Here is a 20,470-nt window from a genome sequence, read left to right on the forward strand (position 1 = left end):
ATTTTTTAAAAAAACCCTCTGAGTAAATGACATACAATAAAGCAGCAAACCTACTTGCCTTGAAGGGGAACAAAAGAAGCAACAAAGACGTCATTATCAAGTTTTCAGTAACACAAAATCAAGAATATTATGTGAACACTATACATAAAGTCCTAAAATAAACAATTCCAAAGGCAAACAAACAAACCTCAAAACTGAGAGACAAAGAAAAAATCAATAGTAAGGGTGAAACAGATTATGGTGTTATCTTAAATGTAAAAATGACAAATTCTATTCTGAATAAGAAAAAGGACACGTAAAGCTATAAAAGGATTTTTTAAAAACTGCCTTCTTTTATTCTTATTAAAAAATTATAATTTTAGATTAGTAGAGTTTGGTTAAATTTTTTTTAATTTACTAGTGATGAGAAGGGCAAAAAATAATCAAAGGACTTTTTTCCCTCAAATCAAACTACTCACCAAGGAATAACTACAGCACTGAAAGGCCACCAACATTCTAAAGAAAGATATAAACCACTTCTGAATTTGAACTTTAACATACGTTAAACTTATAAAAATAACTCTTTTAAAACCTTTAAGCAACATACCACTAAGTCTTGATCCTGAAGCAAGTTACAAATTGCCTCATATAACATGGGTCTTAAGTCAGACTTGAATTTCACAGAAATCCACTGACCAATGAGCCAAATCACCCTGCGTCGCAATGGCTTATACCTAGATAGGGAAAATCATGAAATTAAAAGGTTACATATTTTAAGAAGCCTATTTCACTTAGTATATTTCATCGTTTAAATCTAAAATGTAGTAAGAAAACAATATGCATTTTTATATAAAAGTTTAAAAGCACTTTTAAATGTACCACAGTATAAATACTAACAAAGTTCTGATTTGAAAAACTGAAAATTCTTAGGCAGATATATTGTAAATCTGATTATTTTGTATTAAAGAATTACAACATAGTTATGTACATAAAAACCAAGTTCACTTCTGTTCCTTAAAGTAACCAAAAAAAGTTAATCTAAATAGGTATAACTAGCAAATGTTCCAAACCCTAAGGCTGGACAGGCCCCAAAAAGTAATAATAAAGGAATTTTCCAATTCCAATTCTGTTAATCTCATAAAAGATTATTTTCAGAACACTGTGAGAAATCTCTAGACATATAAAATATGCATATAAATTTATACTGATTTCAGCTAAAGTTTCTAATTTTGTAAAAGGTGCCCAATTACAAATTGTGACTCAGATTACCAAAATAATGATTTGTATTTTTTAAGTTATAAAACATTTACAGTAACATGTACATATACTTGTTTCTCTATGGCCATCTTTGCTAAAGAAAAGGAAGGTTCTTTAGGCAAAGAGAAAAATCACTTGTGTCCAAGAATTCCACCCACAAAGTCTCTTCTTGATATTATATTTATTTTAGTGGCAAGATGATATTTATTTCTGGGTGAAAATGTAGCAAACTAATGAATATACCACATTTTTTAGAAAATTATAATCTTATATGATTAAACACGTAAAAAGAATTATTCACTAAGTTCCAAAAGAAGTGTATTCCCTGCTTTCAAAATGTTTAACATACCTAAAAGAATTAAAGACTACAAACCTATATACTAGGATTGCAGAAACGAAAGAGAGAAGAGCAGGCAGAAGGAGATGGGATTTGAACAGTCTTTAAGATAAATAGCATTTGGGGCAAAAAACTGAAAAGACGCCACTTCAGGGGACAGGGGCAATTTGAACAAAGTCCCAGAGGTGGAAGTAAACAAGACTTGTGTAGAGTAAAGGAAGGAACCAGAGTCTTTAATTTTGGATTGAGATCTCTGGGATTACCACATTCAACATTCTGTTCTCGACAAAGAGAATGAAGCTCAGAAAGGTTCAAATTCCAAGATGACAGTCACTTCTGGGCAAAGTTAAGAATAGGAGTCAGTTTGTTCCTCAAAGTGTGGCTCCTGGACCGCAGTATCATTATCTGGAAGTGTGACAGAATCACACAATCTGACCCAGACTGATAAACTAAACCAGAACCTGCATTTTAACAAGATCACCAGGTGATTCATATGCACATTAAAGTTTGAGAAATACTGGTCTAGTTCAGTTCTGTCCAAAAGAAATATAATGCAAGCCAAATATGCAATTTTAAATTTGTTAGTACCCACATTAAAATAAGTAAAAAGATACATGTGAAAATTTAATATTTTTATTTATTGCAATATATCCAAAATATTATCATTTCAACATGTAATTAATACATGGTTGATCAGTCTAGACTAAACAGCCTATAAGGGTTTAAGGACAAGCAAAGTGCACATGTGTCTCCCTACTAAAGGCTTTCTCTCCAACAGAGGCTCACTAGCTCTCTAAGGGCAGAATTGAAGCCCATCTTATTCACCACTGCCTCTACAGGACACAGCAAATTCCAGTGCTGAAAATATTTGATTGAATAAATGACTGAATAACTGAATGGATAGCTACTTAATGGTCAAAATTACTTTTAAAGTGTCTCCAGCTCTACAATTCTATGGCTCTAAATATTTATAAAATGATCCATATATAGATAGTTTTCTATTCATTTATTAAAGTATTCAAGATATGTTAACTGATCTATGACTATATGCTAGGCATCCTGACAAGTACCACATCTACAGAAATAAATCACTAGAACTGCACGATTCAAAACAAGAAAAAAGTATCTTGGAATTTTTTTTAGGTGTCTAATTTTAAATGAAGAAAAATTTTAAAAATTATGAAAGACCCTTTCCCTTCCATTTTACTCATTCAGTACCTAAAATTAAAATAATTAGGCAAGTATTTAAATGTATATGCAACAGAAGAATTGGGCAAAAACCCTACTAAGTGTCAGATAGATCTGTACTACTGAATTAGGCACCTCAATACAAGCCTAATGTGTGTCCAAATACTTTTTGCCATGGTGTCTCTGCAACTCCTTCTCCCCAAAGACTTGCAGTATGCTCTCTCTGTGTGATCCCAAGGCAGTCACCTTTGATGGATGTTACTTTGGTTAGGCTACTTCTGGCATCAGGCCTAGCCTCTATTAAGTCTCCAATTGGCTTCCTTTTGTATACAATTTCTTTCTAGAATTCAGAGATCTCCATCTTCTGTTACCTCTGCATAAAATTTCCTCCTGCAAATCCCATTACTGGGCATACAGCTGGAGAAAACCATAATTCAAAAAGACACATGCACCCCAGTGTTCACTGCAGCACTATTTACAATAGCCAGGCCATGGAAGCAACCTAAATGCCCATCAACGGACAAATGGATAAAGAAGCTGTGGTACATATATACAATGGAATATTACTCAGCCATAAAAAGGAACGAAATGGGGTCATTTGTAGAGACGTGGATGGATCTAGAGACTGTCATACAGAGTGAAGTCAGTCAGAAAGAGAAAAACAAATATCGTATATTAACGCATATGTGTGGAATCTATAAAAATGGTACAGATGAATTGGTTTCCAAGGCAGAAATAGAGACACAGATGTAGAGAACAAACGTATGGACACCAAGGGGGGAAAGCGGGGGTGGGGGGCAAGGGGGTGGTGGTAGGATGAACTGGGAGACTGGGATTGACATGTATACACTAATATGTATAAAATAGATAATTAATAAGAACCTGCTGTATAAAAAATAAATTAAAAAAAACAAAACTAAACTAAAAAACAAAAATTTCCTCCTGCAAACTAGCTTATGTAACATCAAATACTTCATACATGTCACAATTCACATTTGAAGTAAAATAACAAGAAACGATTTTGCTTATTTTTCAGTTATAAGATTCACAAGTCTTATTCCTTTCTACACTGGACACTATCAGCTAAGTTAGACTATGACTTTTTTAAAATTTTAAGCAATTTTCATGCTTTCTTGTCTTCATTAGAAAATCAATAAGATGAAATAAGTATATAACAAACACAGAGTTTTATACTTGCCTATTGTGAATGACTTGTAATTCTGGAAGAAGCTGGTTTTTAAACCACTGATCAAAATCAACACTGTCAAACAGCTCATAAGCCGCTAATCCAACAGCATTATACACTAAGAAGAAAAAATTTAATTTCAGATACTGGGCAAAATGCTAATTGTCCTTATGCAAGAAAATAAGCCTTAAGGACTACTTTGAAATATGTAATATGTTAATAGAGAGAAATCTACAATATGTTAATCTGGGAAATTATTTAAACAGACATTTTAGAAACATTATTTAAGTTACTTTATGTTTTTCTTAAATACTCAGTGCTTTCAAACAGAAAATTACATTCATTTAAAAATATTCAAGTCAAATTATAAAAACAACATCTGCTTCCAAATAGATGCAATATTTTATGCTATGGGGTCCCTAATTATCCTCTTTCCAGCCTCTTCTCTCACCACAACCCATTAAATTCCATGTTCCAATTAAACAAAAATACACCCAATTCAAAACTTAACTGGACTTGTTCCTCTTCCCTTCAAGTTTCTGTCCCTACTGTTCCTTCTGTCTGGAACCGCCCCCTCCCCCTTATTAACTCTCACTTATCCTGTGTTCGCACAGAACACTTCTTTAGGAGCCTTTCCCTGGGTACACCAAAACTACCTTGTAGTTTTCCACAGTACTACATAATTACCACCTATTGTAGCATTAATCAACTGATACTATGTTATAATCAACTGTCTGTTTACTTGGCTATCTCCACCACCAGGCAGCTCCTAAATTTAAGGTATCTTTGCATCCCAACTCTCCCAGCATAACACCTGCCACAAAAGAGACACATCATCTTCTGAAGAAATGTTTCTAAATCATTTTCGTTTAACATACCAGCATCTTTGATTAACAGTGCATTCATATCTTCCACATTAGTGGGCCCTGAAAAAATAAGTATCAGCAAACGTAAATAAAACTAGTTTTTAAAAGATATTTAAATTCAATTTGTTAGTTTCTCAATTCATTAAGTACAATATATTTTGTGATATTACATGTAGGTGTAAAGAGAAAGTTTAAGTTTTGTTACCATCACCGTTAGAGAACACAGATACAACATGTAAAGCTATATTACAATTTTAAAAAATCATTATAACATATATGGAAAATGTTATGTCAAGCAGCGTTCTAGAAAAATGTATGCCAAATTGCTAACTATTGTATTGTACCCTGATTATAAGAGATAATTCTTAGAAAGAATAAAAAGATGAATCCCACAATAGAAAAAAAAAAAGAACAAGTATGGGCAATTCACACAAGAAGTTCTAAACATAAAAAATAAACCAGGTTATGACAATACATTAAAGGGTTAACAACAAAATGCAAAGTACAAACAGAAAAACGAGAGCCATTACATAATGTGAAAACTTCAGAATAAAAGCCGGCAGTCTCTGCACTACTCTCCAGAAAGGAGACTACCATGGTTAAGACAGGAAAAAATACAGTTTACTTAGTTAGTATATTTCTTTAGAATAGAAAGTTTTCTAGCAAGTTTATCAAAGCACCTTTCTGCTGCTAAATATGATTTCTTAAGCTCACTAGTCCAAATACTAGAGTTAAGTACAGCCCCAAATAAGCAAATCGCTCCAAAACTAGAAAGAAAATAACTAAACTGAAATTACTGAAAACCTTACCACCCCATAGAGCAACTTACCACAGCGTAACCTAATTAGCTTACCCACTTTCCTACAGTCGTTCAAGAAAAACTGAAAATACAATTATTATTCAAATTATCCTTAAAAACGAACACAAAAAACTTGATTGATAGCTCATTTCTTCCCTTGGTTTATAACTTAAGCAGGAATACTCTATTAAATTTTTGAGAAAACAAAAGCCTAAAAAGTGAGCTACCCTTTATAATACTACAAACAAGATCAGGAATCTCCTTCTCTACAGGAGATTCTCTTGCTGTTATTTCCTTACATTACTACCTACTCAATACTTGAACCCTTATAATGTGACTCCTGCCCAAACCAATCAAGTAACCTGTTTAAGACTCTAAAGTTCAGGATAGTCTTTGATAGCTTTCCCTTGCCCAGCAGTCAGTTAATTGCCAAAAGTCAATCAACAGTTACTGAGTGTGCTAGGCGCTGGGAACAAGGTGTGAACAACACAGATGTGTTCATGGCCTCCTCTCTGAAATTTATAGTATAGAAGAATAGTCAGTGATAAATCACTTTTTACAAATGAATCTATTTACAAAACAGAAGTAGAGTCACAGATGTAGAAAACAAACTTATGGTTTCCACCAAGGGGGAAAGGGGGGTGGGGTAGGGATAAATTGGGAGATTAGGACTGACATACACACACAACTATACATAAAATAGCTAACTAATAAGAACCTACTGTGTAGCACAGGGAACTCTACTCAATACTCTAATGACCTATATGGGAATAGAATCCAGAAAAGAGTGGACATATGTATAACTGATTCACTTTGCTGTACAGCAGAAACTAACATACCATTGTAAATCAACTACTCTCTGATAATAAAAATAACTAAAAAAATGATAAATCACCTGTGACACTTAAAAAATTTAATTACTTGTGTACAAAGTACAATCATCAAGCGCTAAAAATTTCACTTCATCATTTTCTCTTAAATCCATTACCTTCTTTCCATTCCCACTGCCACTATTCTAAGGCTAATGACATTTATTATTTTAACTTCTTCTCCCACTACTTCCTACAGCATGCTCCAAATAGACTATTTCTCCAACCAATATACTTGACTGCTATTTTGTTTATGCTGCTAGTATGCTTACCACAGCAAAATCTAATTACCACATTCAAGGCCTATCTCATTTGTGAATTGCCCATCCTTGTTTTCTATCTTGAAGGCCACTCTTTCAGAAAAGCACACATTCTGTCTTTCTCAAATTCATGTCTAGTATATGATCTAGGAAACACTGCACTGCACATAGTAGGCACTCAAAATATTTTACTGAACACTAATTAAAAGATAAATCAAAGTATCACAAAATATACCTCACCTTGAAGTGTTTGCATCATTTCTAAAAGTACAGGAGTAAGAGTCTGGTTATATTCATGGAATATATCTATAAATAATACTTCAGTGCATGGCTGTTGGGGGAAAAAAATTTCTAATGAAAACAATGGTATACTGCATTGATTAATTCTACATTAAAGCAAAGAATACTCATTCTTAAAACTCTATGTTTCCAATTCTTGATGTTTTTTGAAAAAAAGTTTATTGCTGTTTTTTGTAAACACAGTCAGAAATAAAATCAAATTTCATAATTTAATTATTAACATGGAATGTTTATTTCACTATTTCAATCATTTGGCATTATGCATTCCAAAACGCCAAACTGTGAAGAGGAGAAATTTACATGTTTAATTAATAATTCTTTAAATCTAGAAAGCAATCTGGAGCCACATTCATTTACAGAATTATAAATGACTGTCCAGGAATTAATGTTAAAAACTGTATATTTTCTTGGCAATGACTTAAGTAACAACAGCAATTCATGAATTCAATTCACCAGAGTTGTTCTTCCTTTAACAGACACAAAAAGAAATCACAAATAAAAAGAATGATTCATTTTCATTCTTAAAAGTACTGAATCACTAGATGTTTCATAATATAAAGTATAATTAAATGTTGAAGGTATTGTGCTTTATGTTTAAAAAGGAATCTTACAGATATACAGACTGAAATATGTACAGATGAAATGACATGTCATCTCAGATATTTACTTCAAAATAATCTAAGTGGTTTGTAAAAGAGTGCTTCTATGAAACAAGACTAGCCATGAGTTGATAACTGATAAAATAGGTTTCGAATACAGAAGAGTTCATGATATTATTCTATTTTTTAATATGTTTAACATTTTCCATAAGAGAAAGTTTTAAAAACTTAAAGCAACAAAATTTTTTAAAAAAACTTTTAAGTGGGATTCCCTGGTGGCGCAGTGGTTGAGAGTCCGCCTGCCGATGCAGGGGACACGGGTTCATGCCCGGTCCGGGAAGATCCCACATGCTGCGGAGCGGCTGGGCCCGTAAGCCATGGCTGCTGAGCCTGCGCATCCGGAGCCTGTGCTCCGCAATGGGAGAGGCCACAACAGTGAAAGGCCCACGTACCGCAAAAAACAAACAAACAAACAAAAACTTTTAAGCACTAATATTTTCTATGGAAGCTTATGAAACTAAACACTGTAACACACTTAGGAAAATAATGGCAAATTACGTAAATTATGTAAACACAACAAAAAGAATAGTTCAAAGACCACATTTGATAAATCTTCCTCAAATGTTGCCCTTATCAATAAATGTATATTTAAAAAGCATTCTATAACTAAAAGCAATGGGCTGGTCTCTGAGAATCATATTAGATAGTAAGAGAAATAATGTATCAAAAGGAGCTTTATAATTACTGAAATACTTAGGAGGAAAAAAATCATTCTAGCCAAAAAAAGGTAGCTTTCACTGCAAAAACATTTCCTACTTCTGCAATGACAGTTATTTCCCAATCAATTTGTAAAATGAAGAAAAATTCAGTTTGCAAAGCTCCAACTTAAACAAAAATTTCAGATCTAAGTTCATAATTTAATTAAGTACTTTCCTCTCAAATATGGACTCTTGCAATTATGAATAAATGTTCCCTGACTTAATGCTTGAAATCTTCAATAGAGTATCATTCTCTATTAAGAGTTATAGAAGCATTAAACTTTTCCCTATCAATTTTTCTTTCAATCAATACTCACCCTCAAACTGTATTTCCAAGAATCTCCTCCTGTTTCTTCCACTGCTGCAATTAAAAATATAACAAATGATGCTCTCCACAAATGCAATAATGATGTTTCCAAAATCTCAGTTTGGAAAACAAAGACTTTAAATAATATCAATATAATATAGCTGTGAACTGCTTTAAAATAACACTGAGAGCGCATGCTTGGGAACACAAGGCCTTACAAAGATTTCTTTACTATAACCTACAGATCGTATCTGTGTACATCATAGTCATCTATCAAGTGCTCATATCCATAAGGATTCTTACTTTCATTAAGAACTCTGTATGGAGGAAAGCTCAAAGTACTTGTCACTCCCAGAGTATGTGACATCACCTGATACACTATCATTACAATCCTGAGAATCATTTCATACAATAATGATGTTTTACAAGTTCAAATGATTAGTCATTTTCCATAAATTTCCTATATTTAAAGTAAAATACTTCAGGGACTTTTAAAACTCTAGGGATTCAGTGTTTCATCTTATAATATTATATTACTGCATTAAAAAAAGCAGTAAGAAGCATAAGACTTTAAGAGAAAAAGCAAAAACAAAATATGCATTATACAGTGTAGTGCTGTATTTTCTAAATGGATTAAAATATTTTTAAATGAAAAAGAGAAAGAAGGTAAGTCTTACAAAAATGTTTAAGGTGTTCTAAAAATATTGGAAACACGTGTATAACTACACAAAGGCACCCAGCCAAAGGGATGAGTAGAGGTTAAAATCTAGCCTATGTCTGACCATGGCTGAAGCAATTCACACACGAACACTTTATTCACACACAGGTACTTTATCAGGTACACAAGTCCTTGATTTTCTGTAGCAAAGGACCTGATATTCTATCTAGTACTAAAATTCATATAGATAAAAAGAACTCCTATAAAAACATTCTAATCATCAAAAAATTAATTTTAAATTAAAACTTAAATAGGTAATCCATTCGGCAATTCAGAAATTTTCATCTCCAAACTTCGTTCTGAAGTAAAAATTTCTACAAATAAAAAATAATACAGAATGAACCACAAAGATAATAGAGAAAGACAGTTAATTTTATATTTTTGTTTTAAACTACAGGATATATTCATAACATCTAAAAAATTTTATGTTTTTGGAAAAAATTTTATATACTTGAACATGCATTCATTTTCTCCTTCTCAATTTGTACTAATGGCTAATAAAGAGAGAATGATAAGCTAACTTTTAAAAACCAAGATTCTCAGAACAAAAGTACTACATTAAAATACAGTGTTATTATACCTGTCATTCAAACAAATGATATCTATTGATGGAAGGGGGAAAAGAACCATGCAAAGACTGAAAAACGGATACTTACTAAAGCCTTCTGGGTCTTCTTCCCACATTGTCAGTTCTTCTTCAGTTAACAGAAAATAATGAGAGACTAATCTTCTACATATCTCTGTCAAAGTGGGATATGTGAAGAATGCCATCTTAATCTTATGAGCTTCAAGAGTTTCAGGGCTGCTATCTAGAAAAATAAAATTTCCAAGTCAATTGTACAGACATTCTACCCAAGTTGGATTATGTAACTTAAATTAAAAAATACCTCCTATATAGTGGTGTATAAATTTTCATTTATATTATGGACAAATCTCAAAGATGCTCTTGCCTTTATTCATACCACACACACATCAGTCTTGCTTCGTCTTACCACTATAGCTTGTACATTTCCATGCTATATTATCACACCACATTGAAGTGAGTTACTTATGTATCTCTCTCTCTATCCTACAAGACTTTCTCATTCATCTCGATATACATGTACATGAATGAATTCCAAATACAGTTTACCCTTGAACTTTGCGAGGCCATTTACACTCAGATATTTCAACAGTACATACTACAGTACTACATGGTCCGTGGTTGGTTGAATCCTCAGATGCATAGGAACCGCAAATACAGATGGCCAACTATAAGTTATACTCAGATTAACCTCCTCATTGTTGGAGGGTCAACTGTAATACAACAAACAACTTAATCTGTCTAGAAGCAACATCACTTTATACAAGGTCAGAGAAAAGTTTTAATTGTACAAATAAATACAGCCTACAAATGAGCTGCAGTGGTTACCGGAGGGCTTCAACTGATCTTCTACTGTGTTGCAAAAGAAAGTTTACTAAATGCACTGTATGGTTTCTAAAAGCTGGCATTCACATATTAAAGGCTCAAATCCTTATCTCTATTTCATGTCCCAGCAATATTTTATTTTTCAGACTTAAATAAATGAATTTCAAAAAACTTACATAAAAATAGCAATTGCTTCATGCTTAGATTAAAATAAGGAAGTGAACAAAATAAAACTACCAGTAAAGCATTACCTTCAAAGTTTTTGGATGGCTTATAAGCATAATTTTTGACAATCATCTTAATAAGATTCATGCACTGGACAATGAATCGTTCAAATGTAACTCCTTCACCAACTTCTGTAAACACATAGCTTACAGAAAATTCCAGTGATCTCTGAATTAGAGGAGTAAATGAAAAGGGATGCTGATCCAAGAAGTCCAAAAGCTATAAAGAAATAAAAATTAAAATGTATCAAATTCACATAGGAAATATAATCATTCATAGGTATATCTCATAACTTTGGTAATAAACACTTAGCAAGTTTTGAACCTTGGTGGGAAGTCCATGTATATATGTATATGCAGTTTCACATGTAATAGACATGTAATATACTTCCTGGGATACATCATACAACAGTGGATTAAATCAGATTATATCTCATTACCTGAACTCTCTATTATTTCTAGTACAAGGTTCAAAATAAACTTACTTCATACTTAATTTGATATCAATGGGCAAATGTGATACAAAAAGTACAAGTATACAAAAAATAGGCTTTTAAAAAAGTAATAGATAAAGGCAAAGAATCAAAAAACTATCCTGCATCAACTGTATTTCAATGTATCAAACAGTTGATGAGACAGATTTCTTCCTTATAGAAGAATTCCAGCTAATAAATTCAAAAGGAATAATAGAGTTACATTGCCATCATTTTGTAACCCCTAATCAAACAACAGATCTAAGTTATGATCATCAATGGCTGCTAAATAAGGGAAAGGCCACTGAAGAACTTTACAATAGCTCACTCATCAATTTTAGACAACCAGACACTGTGCATTTCCTGATGTGATACAATAGGAAATACACAGCATCACCTGTAAAGTATTCTTGTCACTGCCATCCTCCTCCCAAAAAAAAAAAAGACCTGAATGTGATCAAGCCTCTGTATCTAACTAGAAATTTATAATAAATATGGGAGTAGGAGGGGTATAGAGACAAAGAAATATGTTAAATAACACATCAGGATGTAGGCAGCCAAATCCACAACATGGAAAACTCTACAGGAAATGATCTGTTATCTCAACAAATAAGTAACAAGAAAGAAAGAAAAAAAAGACATAAAGAGAACCAACACTACTGAATCCTTATTCAAAAAAAAAAAAAACTATAAAAAATTTATGAGAGAAATCTGAAAACTGACTAAATATTTAGATGATATTAAGAAGTCATTCCTACTTTTTAAATGTGATAATAGATTATATGTTTTTTTTTAAATCCTTCCTCACTTAAAGACACATATTCAAATATTTATAGATAATACTATGTGATATCTGGGCTTTGCTTTAAAACAAACAGAAAGGAAAGAGAAGCAGCATACAGGTAAAAACAGAATTGACCATGACCTTATTTTGATAATTGCTGAAGCTGAATGATAACCTCATGTGATTCAAAGTTACTCAGTTCTATTTGGAGGCATACTTTAAATGTTCCAATTTAAAAAGCTTTAATAAAGTCATAAGACCATAAATATGAATTTCATAAATTATATACTCACACTGTGTAGTCCCACTGCCTAACCACATCATTTTGTTTTACTTTGCTATGTGTTTTTTGTTTTTAACTTAAAGGATCTAAGTCAATTTTATCTGGATCTTGGATGAGGTGGGCTTTGCTGCTGAGGCTCTTTGGACCATGAGAGTTGGAAATGAAGACAGAAAGTGAGTTGGAAATGAAGACAACTGAAACTGAAAGTAACTGCTACCCAACCACAAAAAATAAGAACAGCTCATTTCTACTCCTTTGCTCCACTGGCCCCATCAGGGAACAGACAACCTCAACCCTATTAATGATCCTTCAATGAAAAGGGGGAAATATGCTACAGATTTAGATATTGCCACCTATCTTCAAACACCTGTTTTAGGGCTATGCAGTCCTCCAACCAGGTCTTCCTCACTGCTATACCCAATTCTTTGTACGTTTCCCAACCTCCAAGACCAAAACTTTGTAAAAATTAATATTTTTTATAAAACTTAATTTCATCAGAAATACATACACACTGCCTAGTACAATGCACCCATATAATTATATTCAAAAGATATTTGATATTAATGATGATAATCTGTCATTATGAATATAATGATTTCCTAGTATTATCTACTGCGACATCTTAGCTGCTTTCTGCTGAACTGCATTGCTGTCTTCTTTATCTCTGCTTTTTCCAGTGGGTTTGAGAATAATAAGCCTTATGGGAATCAACTTCTCTAATATTTATTAGGACTGATTTTTTTTTACATCCAGGTGACATACACTATGATATATGGTATATAAATTTAATTTTTATATGCATTCTAAAGACTTCAAGATACAAGGGTTTTGGGGTTTTTTAGCTTTCTTATACACAGTAAGAAAATAAGTTACCTTAACACTAAAGTGAAAGTGTATGCTTATTAAAAAATCATTTTCCTTCCTAAATTTGAGTATGTACATTTCATTTGAGAAAACATACTTAAGATAAAAAAAAAACTTACCACTTTAGTAAAAAGAATGATGGTCTTTTCCAGTCTATCTCTACATATATTATCTGTACCTATACTTCTACCTGTTAGAAATACATTTCAAATATTAGTAAAAAATTTATAATATTCTAGAAATTCACAACCAAGACAATGACAAAACTTTTTACAAAAATACTGCTCAGATTTATTTTTGCACATTTTGCATTATGTGCATTTTTGCACATTTTGCATCACTAGTGTGTATTCCCAACTCTAAACAAATAAACAATAAAAATTAAGTTTTTAAAAAGCAATACCAAGACTTGTACTTGACACAGTAAACTTCAGTGCCATATTTCATAAAATTAATCCTAAAATACAAACTGAGCCCATTTCACAGTAAAAGGATAGCAATTTTATCCATAAAATCAGGAATCACAGTTTCAAAATCTAAACTAGTTATATCTGAAATACCTATCAAGCAACATAAGTAAAAACACAGAATTCAAAGATTAACATAATCATTATTTTTCCTATATCGTCTAACAATTTTCTTCTGATAATTTCCCTGGTATAATTAATTTCTGTACATTCAGAATAATGTCCATCAGCTCATTAACTATCTTGCTCCCTAATCATACTAATCATATTCTGTCTCAACAGTTATGTCATTCTCTTCTCCTGGAAAGACTTCTATTCTTCCTTCTTTTTCCCCCAGGGGGATGACCAGAGGAAAATGACCATTTTTAGGGAAAAAAAACTGTATTATATGAGCTGTCTTATTCATCTTTACATGCACAGTACCCAGAACAATACCTGGCAACACACTCAATAATGATTCTACTAAACCGAAAATGACTGACATAAAACAATCAGCAACTCCCTAAAAGTGAGTACACTAAGGTATCTTCTCAGGATAGTAAGTCTCCCAATACACTCACACATAAAAAACATACACGTATACAGGTTATACATACGTGTGTGTGCACGCATTCATGTGTATCCTGTGTATGTTATGTGTGTGTATCCTGAGCAAAGGTGCTTATAATCATAGGGAAGAGAAAAGGATAACAAACAGACCACCAGTATAATACAACACAAATGCAAATGCTAAATTCTTTCGTGTGGGAGAGTGGATCAGAAAGGGTCCTATAGGTAAGTCAGAAAGGTTAATAAACAAGGGATTTACAAAATGAATGTAACCATTTAAGAACATTTATATCAAACAGATACATAAAATGTACTAAAAGAAACAATCAATAAAAAGTCTAAACAGCATTTGACATAGGGTCTACACTTATTATCTGCTAAACATACTACCGTTGTGGATGTCTGCATGGAACGGAGTAGTAGCAGCAGTAGAAATACAGAGGAAGGAATGGATACAAAATAATTTTATTTTTTAAAAAACATTTCCTCAATACTTAGGACAAGACAGGTATATGAAGACAAAGCTGAGCTTCCAATTTAATTTCAGATAATTAATTACCGAGATAACAAGATTTTAGCCACTCCAGATTTGCAAGTGCCAAGCGGAAGCTATTAATGAGTAAGGATTCTACAGTTAAAAACTACTATCATGGAAGTACTTACTGCACTCCAGAAATTGTTTTAGACGTTCAAATATTCCATGTAAAAAACCCTAGAAAAGAAAAAAAATTTTGAAGAGTCTCAATTTATTGTTATAATTTTACCTTACACTTTTTCAGGGAAACTAAAACATACTTATCACATCATATTAAAAAGTTAAAATTAGATAAAAATCATTCCATTATTATAAAATGTCTTCAGTCTTCCACAACAAAATAACTATTTCATCTCCTCAGTGTCTCATTTCAATAACCTAAATCACTTTGCAATAAATAAAAAATTATTTATTAAGCATTCTATTTCACTACATATTCTCTATTCTCCTTACTGTTTTATTTTTTTTATAGCCTTATAACCCCCTGACATACTGTTTATCATCTGTCTCCTCCCTCTAAAATGTAAGATCCTTAAGAGCCAAGAACTTTTCCTTGTTATTTTGCTCTATCCCAGAATCCAGGAATGGTATTTAGCAATAATAAGTACTCGTAATATGAATAAATGGTAGCAATTATTTATAGCAGAGTTCTCAATCTCAAGTATTAAAAACATTAGCCTTCAGATACCAGAAAAGGCAAGACTCACCATTTACCATATGGGTCCAATACACCTTTACCTTTTAATATATATTTTAAAATATTATGAAAATTTCACAGAAATAGGGCTTTCCTGGTGGCACAGTGGTTGAGAATCCGCCTGCCAATGCAGGGGAGACACGGGTTCGAGCCCTGGTCTGGGAGGATCCCACATGCCACGGAGCAACTAAAGCCGTGTGCCACAACTACTGAGCCTGCGCTCTAGAGCCCGCAAGCCACAACTACTGAAGCCCACGCACCTAGAGCCTGTGCTACACTACAAGAGAAGCCACAACAATGAGAAGCCTGCACGCCGCAACGAAGTAGCCCCTGCTGCCACGACTAGAGAAAAGCCTGCGCACAGCAACAAAGACCCAACACAGCCAAAAATAAAATAAATAAAATTAATTAAATTAATTAAAAAAACTTTACAGAAATAAATATAAAGGAATAGTGAAAAACAACTTTATTAAAAATTTTTAAGAATTTAATTATCACAGACTTCTTTGTATCAATAAATTCTGGTGTATAAACATCATAAAAGATGTCACGTGTCCTGCTAGCAAATGAGATGGTCCAGGTTTTTGTCACAAAATACTACACAATGAAGGCCTTCCTGATGAATGACTAACTAGAACAGAATGATATAGAAATATATTGTTCACTCATCAATTCCTGAGCCTGAGACAATTCAACTAGGATATCATCACCTGAAGACACAAAGGCTGGGATTTCACTTAGACAATTGGGTATAGAGTGCTGCTACTGGTCTCTCTGAGAGCATCCATCTTCAGATTCATGTAAAAATTATAAAACATTTTCCTGTTAATTTTCTTTTCTCAGCCATTTCGAGCAGGAAATGAAAAATCCTGAACTCTCGACTGTGTTAAATGAAAGCTAATAGTAAAGAGATAGTGTTTGTGGTCTTTTACACCTTCCTAAAAGACGATGCAATACAGTAGACAACACTGTAAGAAAACTGCAGGACAACAACAAATTTCACTATTGCCTCATCCTCTGGCAATCTCATCCTTCTTTCATTTTCATACTATTTCAATCTTTTTAAGCACAGTTGAGAATAAGTAATGATAATTAACAATAAAATAATTCCTAGGATGATGAAACAGCAGAATGTTTCAAAACAGGAAAAATAAAATCACCGAGATCCCATATGTATGTTAAATTTATACAGGGGTTCAATGGTCCCATATAGTAGCTACAAGATAGAAGGAATTTTATTCTATTTTCTTTTAAATATAATTTGTGTACCAGTCAGGGTTCTCTAAAGAGAGGAGAAAATTATAAAGGCCATCAATTTTAAGCGCATCAAGAGGATCAGGAACTTACAGAACTAGACCATCGACTAATCTGCAATCCAAATCAACTAATTCACTTGACTATTGTTATGTAATAATAAAGTAAGAACCCCTTAAAATTATCATTAAATGGTCATTTACAGAGCATTTTAATTAGGTGCTGAACTCATTACAAAAATCATTATCTCCCTTAATCCTCACAACATCCAATGGGATATGTACTATTATTTCATCTCGTATTACAAAAAAGGAAACTCAGTATCAAGGAAGGTAAGTAAATAGTCTGAGGTCATGTTATCAGGAAAAGGCCAAGCCAAGATTCAAATCCAAATTTATCTGCCTCCAGAAACCCAGATCTCATGACTATCATATAGTGCTTCTTAAGCATCTTTTAAATTCCATGTTATTTTAAAGATCTTTATGTTATTTGAAAAGTTGCCCGTAATTTGTTAAAATTCTATTCTCTTTACAACTAGTCAATATACATTAAATGCCACAACACAGCATTTATAACTGAGTAAAGGCTGACGTACAATTTCTGAGACAGAAGAAAGACTCTCAAGGAAAAGCCAAAGGCTCACAAAATAGGGATAGTATTCACTGAAAACTATTATTCTAGTTTACAGAAATATGATTCAAATCAATTCATTTTCACTAAAAAAACCCTGACATATTCAGTATTTTAGTTAATGTTATGGTACTCAGAATAATATTACATAACAAGATAATCACTGAGTCTTCTGACATGTTTCTACCATATCATACAGTCATTCATTTAACAAATAACTACTGAACATTTTTATACTGCAGAGATTGTTCCAAGCTCTGGAGTGAACAGTGAATGAAACAAAGTCTCTGCAGTCATGAAACTTACACTCTAGTGAGGGAAATGAGGGGGAGTTGTCAAACTGGTTTCTGGAAAATGTTCTTTGACAGCATGGCAATAAATATAGATATTTAAATGTATCAGTATTTAAAACTGGGATTGTTTTTGATATATCGTCAGGCAATTTGGTAATATATATCAATATCATCAGTGTGCATACACTTTAACCCAACATTTCCATTTCTAAGAATTTATCCTAGAAGATCACTTAGAAAAGTACACAATGACATATGCACCCAAATGTTCATTCCAATACCATTTATCAACAATTAAAAACTGGAAACAACCTACATGTCATCAACAGATAATTGGGCAAGTAAATTATAGAAAACCTATGATTAATTTTATCATTTTTAAAAAAATTTGTACACCGACAGCAATCATATGGATTTACTATACAATCATTAAAAACATGACATATAACAATATTACTGACATGAGAAAAATATCCCTAATACACTGAGTTTAAGAAAAAGCCAAGTGGACTTCCATGGTGGCACAGTGGTTAAGAATCCACTTGCCTATGCAGGGGACACAGGTTCTAGCCCTGGTCCGGGAAGATCCCACATGCCACGGAGTAACTAAGCCTGTGTGCCACAACTACTAAGCCTGCGCTCTAGAGCCCACGAGCCACAGCTACTGAAGCCCGCGCACCTAGAGCCCGTGCTCCGCAACAAGAGAAGCCACCACAATGAGAAGCCCACATACCGCAACTAAGAATAGCCCCCACTCACCACAACTAAAGAAAGACCTTGCGCAGCAACAAAGACCCAACGCAGCCAAAAATAAATAAATAGATGAAGGAAGGGAGGGAGGGAGGGAGGGAGGGAGGGAGGGAGGAAGGAAGGAAGGAAGGAAGGAAGGAAGGAAGGAAGGAAGGAAGGAAGGAAGGAAGGAAGACGGACCCAAGTAAGGAAACAGCTTGTAGGTCTCATTCATATAAAATTGAGGAAGAAAGTATATCTGAAAGAATATGCATAAGATGTCTTAAAGGATAATTAACAAATGTTAGCAATATCTCTGATAGTAAGTTTTTAAATGATTTATTTCCTGTTTCCTTTTCTGAGTTTTTTAACCTTTAAAAAAATAAGCATATAATGCTTTTATAGAAAAAAATCATCTTTACATTATAATGATGTATATTAGCAGTTTCTGAACTCTTTTAACAATAGAACCATTATTTCAATCATAATCTTATGGAAATACAAAATATAGTAAAGATTTAAAACAAAACTGTGACTCCGGTCAAATCTAGTAGGACAGACCCAAAGACCCAATTAAATATACTCTTTCCACAATTCCTATGCAGCCCCCAAGACAATCCAGAGAGTAAGATCTTAGCTGACCTAAGCTCACTGTGAAAACTAATATAGATCTGAGCAAGTATAATACAATTCCATTTTGTTAAGGAATAAAATTTATGCAGCTATATATTTCTGCATATAGAAAAAGTAGATGACGTGATACCAAAAATGAATATATTTCACAACTTGTTGGGCTTATCAATGGAATTTTCCCCTCTTATATACATAACTTTTAATTGAATGCAAAGAGCATAAATGTTATGATTCAAGGGGAAAAAAACACATTTTAAGAACATAAAAACAGACAAAGGAAAATACCAAGGATATAAATCAATCTACACTGACCCTGGTAATGTTATCATAGCACTCAAATTCATAAGAGTTCACTTGAATTCAAAGTAACACTCTCAATGCACCACGGCATCTTGAGAACCATCCTAGTTCTACTTCCTCTCCTTCACATAATATTTCTGCTTTAACATAGTTTCTGTATGTCTAAAAACAGACCACAAGTCTAAAAGTGTAGTATAATATATACAGAATAGTAAAAAACTAGGTGGTCATTTAATAAAAAACTTTTAAATGAATGCCAAGTAAAAAGAATAAACTTTGTAACATTCAGGAAAATACCAAGCACTTTTCCGAAGTTAAAAAAATTAAATGACTTCTTTCACTTACCATCACCTCCATATTCTTATGAGGTTCCACGAATCCATTAACAGTTAACTTACGCAGCACTGAAAAGTAAAATCAAGCTTTACTTACATCTTTTTTTTTCATATTTTTTCCTATTAAAATCATAATCATAATAGACTCAGAATCACAAAGCCTCATCAAGCCTGGAGGTTAATCTAGCTTAATCCTTTCATTTAATAAAGAAAGGTAACTTCTGGTCACTGGTTGGTTATGAAGTGGGAAAGATGGAACTAAACCCCAGTTATTGTGACTAAGAAGCAACGCTCTTCTCACTTATCGTAACTACTCATGTTTTTTAAAACCATACTGCAAAATTTAGTTCAATTTACATAACTGTTAGCACTTCTCACTTGCAATAACACCTACAGGCGAAGTTGAGAAGGTTATCTCTATTCCATAAACTTGAAACTATGACTCAACAGTGACCGAAAAGGTTTATTCAGTTTCAGGCTACATTAATGAAAATATAGTACCTGCAGAAAGGGATAAAAAGATTAAACTCTATTTCCAAATCTGGAATAAACTACAGTGCTCAATTGCGAGCATCACATTTTACAAGTA

At 32.9% G+C, this 20,470-nt stretch overlaps 1 protein-coding gene across 8 annotated transcripts in view; it reads right to left on the reverse strand.

Annotated features, from left to right (window-relative positions):
* Nucleotides 1–20,470, reverse strand: part of IPO11 (importin 11) — a 259,477-nt gene that overhangs the window by 165,960 nt on the left and 73,047 nt on the right. For all 8 annotated transcript variants that reach the window (XR_003431671.1, XM_027101034.1, XM_027101033.1 and 5 more), the window contains exons 7-16: nucleotides 19,892–19,950; nucleotides 15,139–15,187; nucleotides 13,579–13,649; nucleotides 11,083–11,275; nucleotides 10,080–10,232; nucleotides 8,716–8,759; nucleotides 6,982–7,072; nucleotides 4,826–4,873; nucleotides 3,960–4,065; nucleotides 587–713 (exon numbers count right to left, since the gene is read on the reverse strand). Coding sequence is in view for 7 of the 8 variants with exons in the window: in XM_027101034.1 (XP_026956835.1) it covers nucleotides 587–713; nucleotides 3,960–4,065; nucleotides 4,826–4,873; nucleotides 6,982–7,072; nucleotides 8,716–8,759; nucleotides 10,080–10,232; nucleotides 11,083–11,275; nucleotides 13,579–13,649; nucleotides 15,139–15,187; nucleotides 19,892–19,950 (941 nt within the window). In the remaining variant the exon portion in view is untranslated. The remainder of the gene's footprint in view (nucleotides 1–586; nucleotides 714–3,959; nucleotides 4,066–4,825; nucleotides 4,874–6,981; nucleotides 7,073–8,715; nucleotides 8,760–10,079; nucleotides 10,233–11,082; nucleotides 11,276–13,578; nucleotides 13,650–15,138; nucleotides 15,188–19,891; nucleotides 19,951–20,470) is intronic.

This window comes from Aethalodelphis obliquidens, unplaced genomic scaffold, assembly GCF_003676395.1.
Source record: "Aethalodelphis obliquidens isolate GAN/ISIS:26980383/991018 unplaced genomic scaffold, ASM367639v1 scaffold4, whole genome shotgun sequence".
NCBI lineage: Eukaryota > Metazoa > Chordata > Mammalia > Artiodactyla > Delphinidae > Aethalodelphis > Aethalodelphis obliquidens.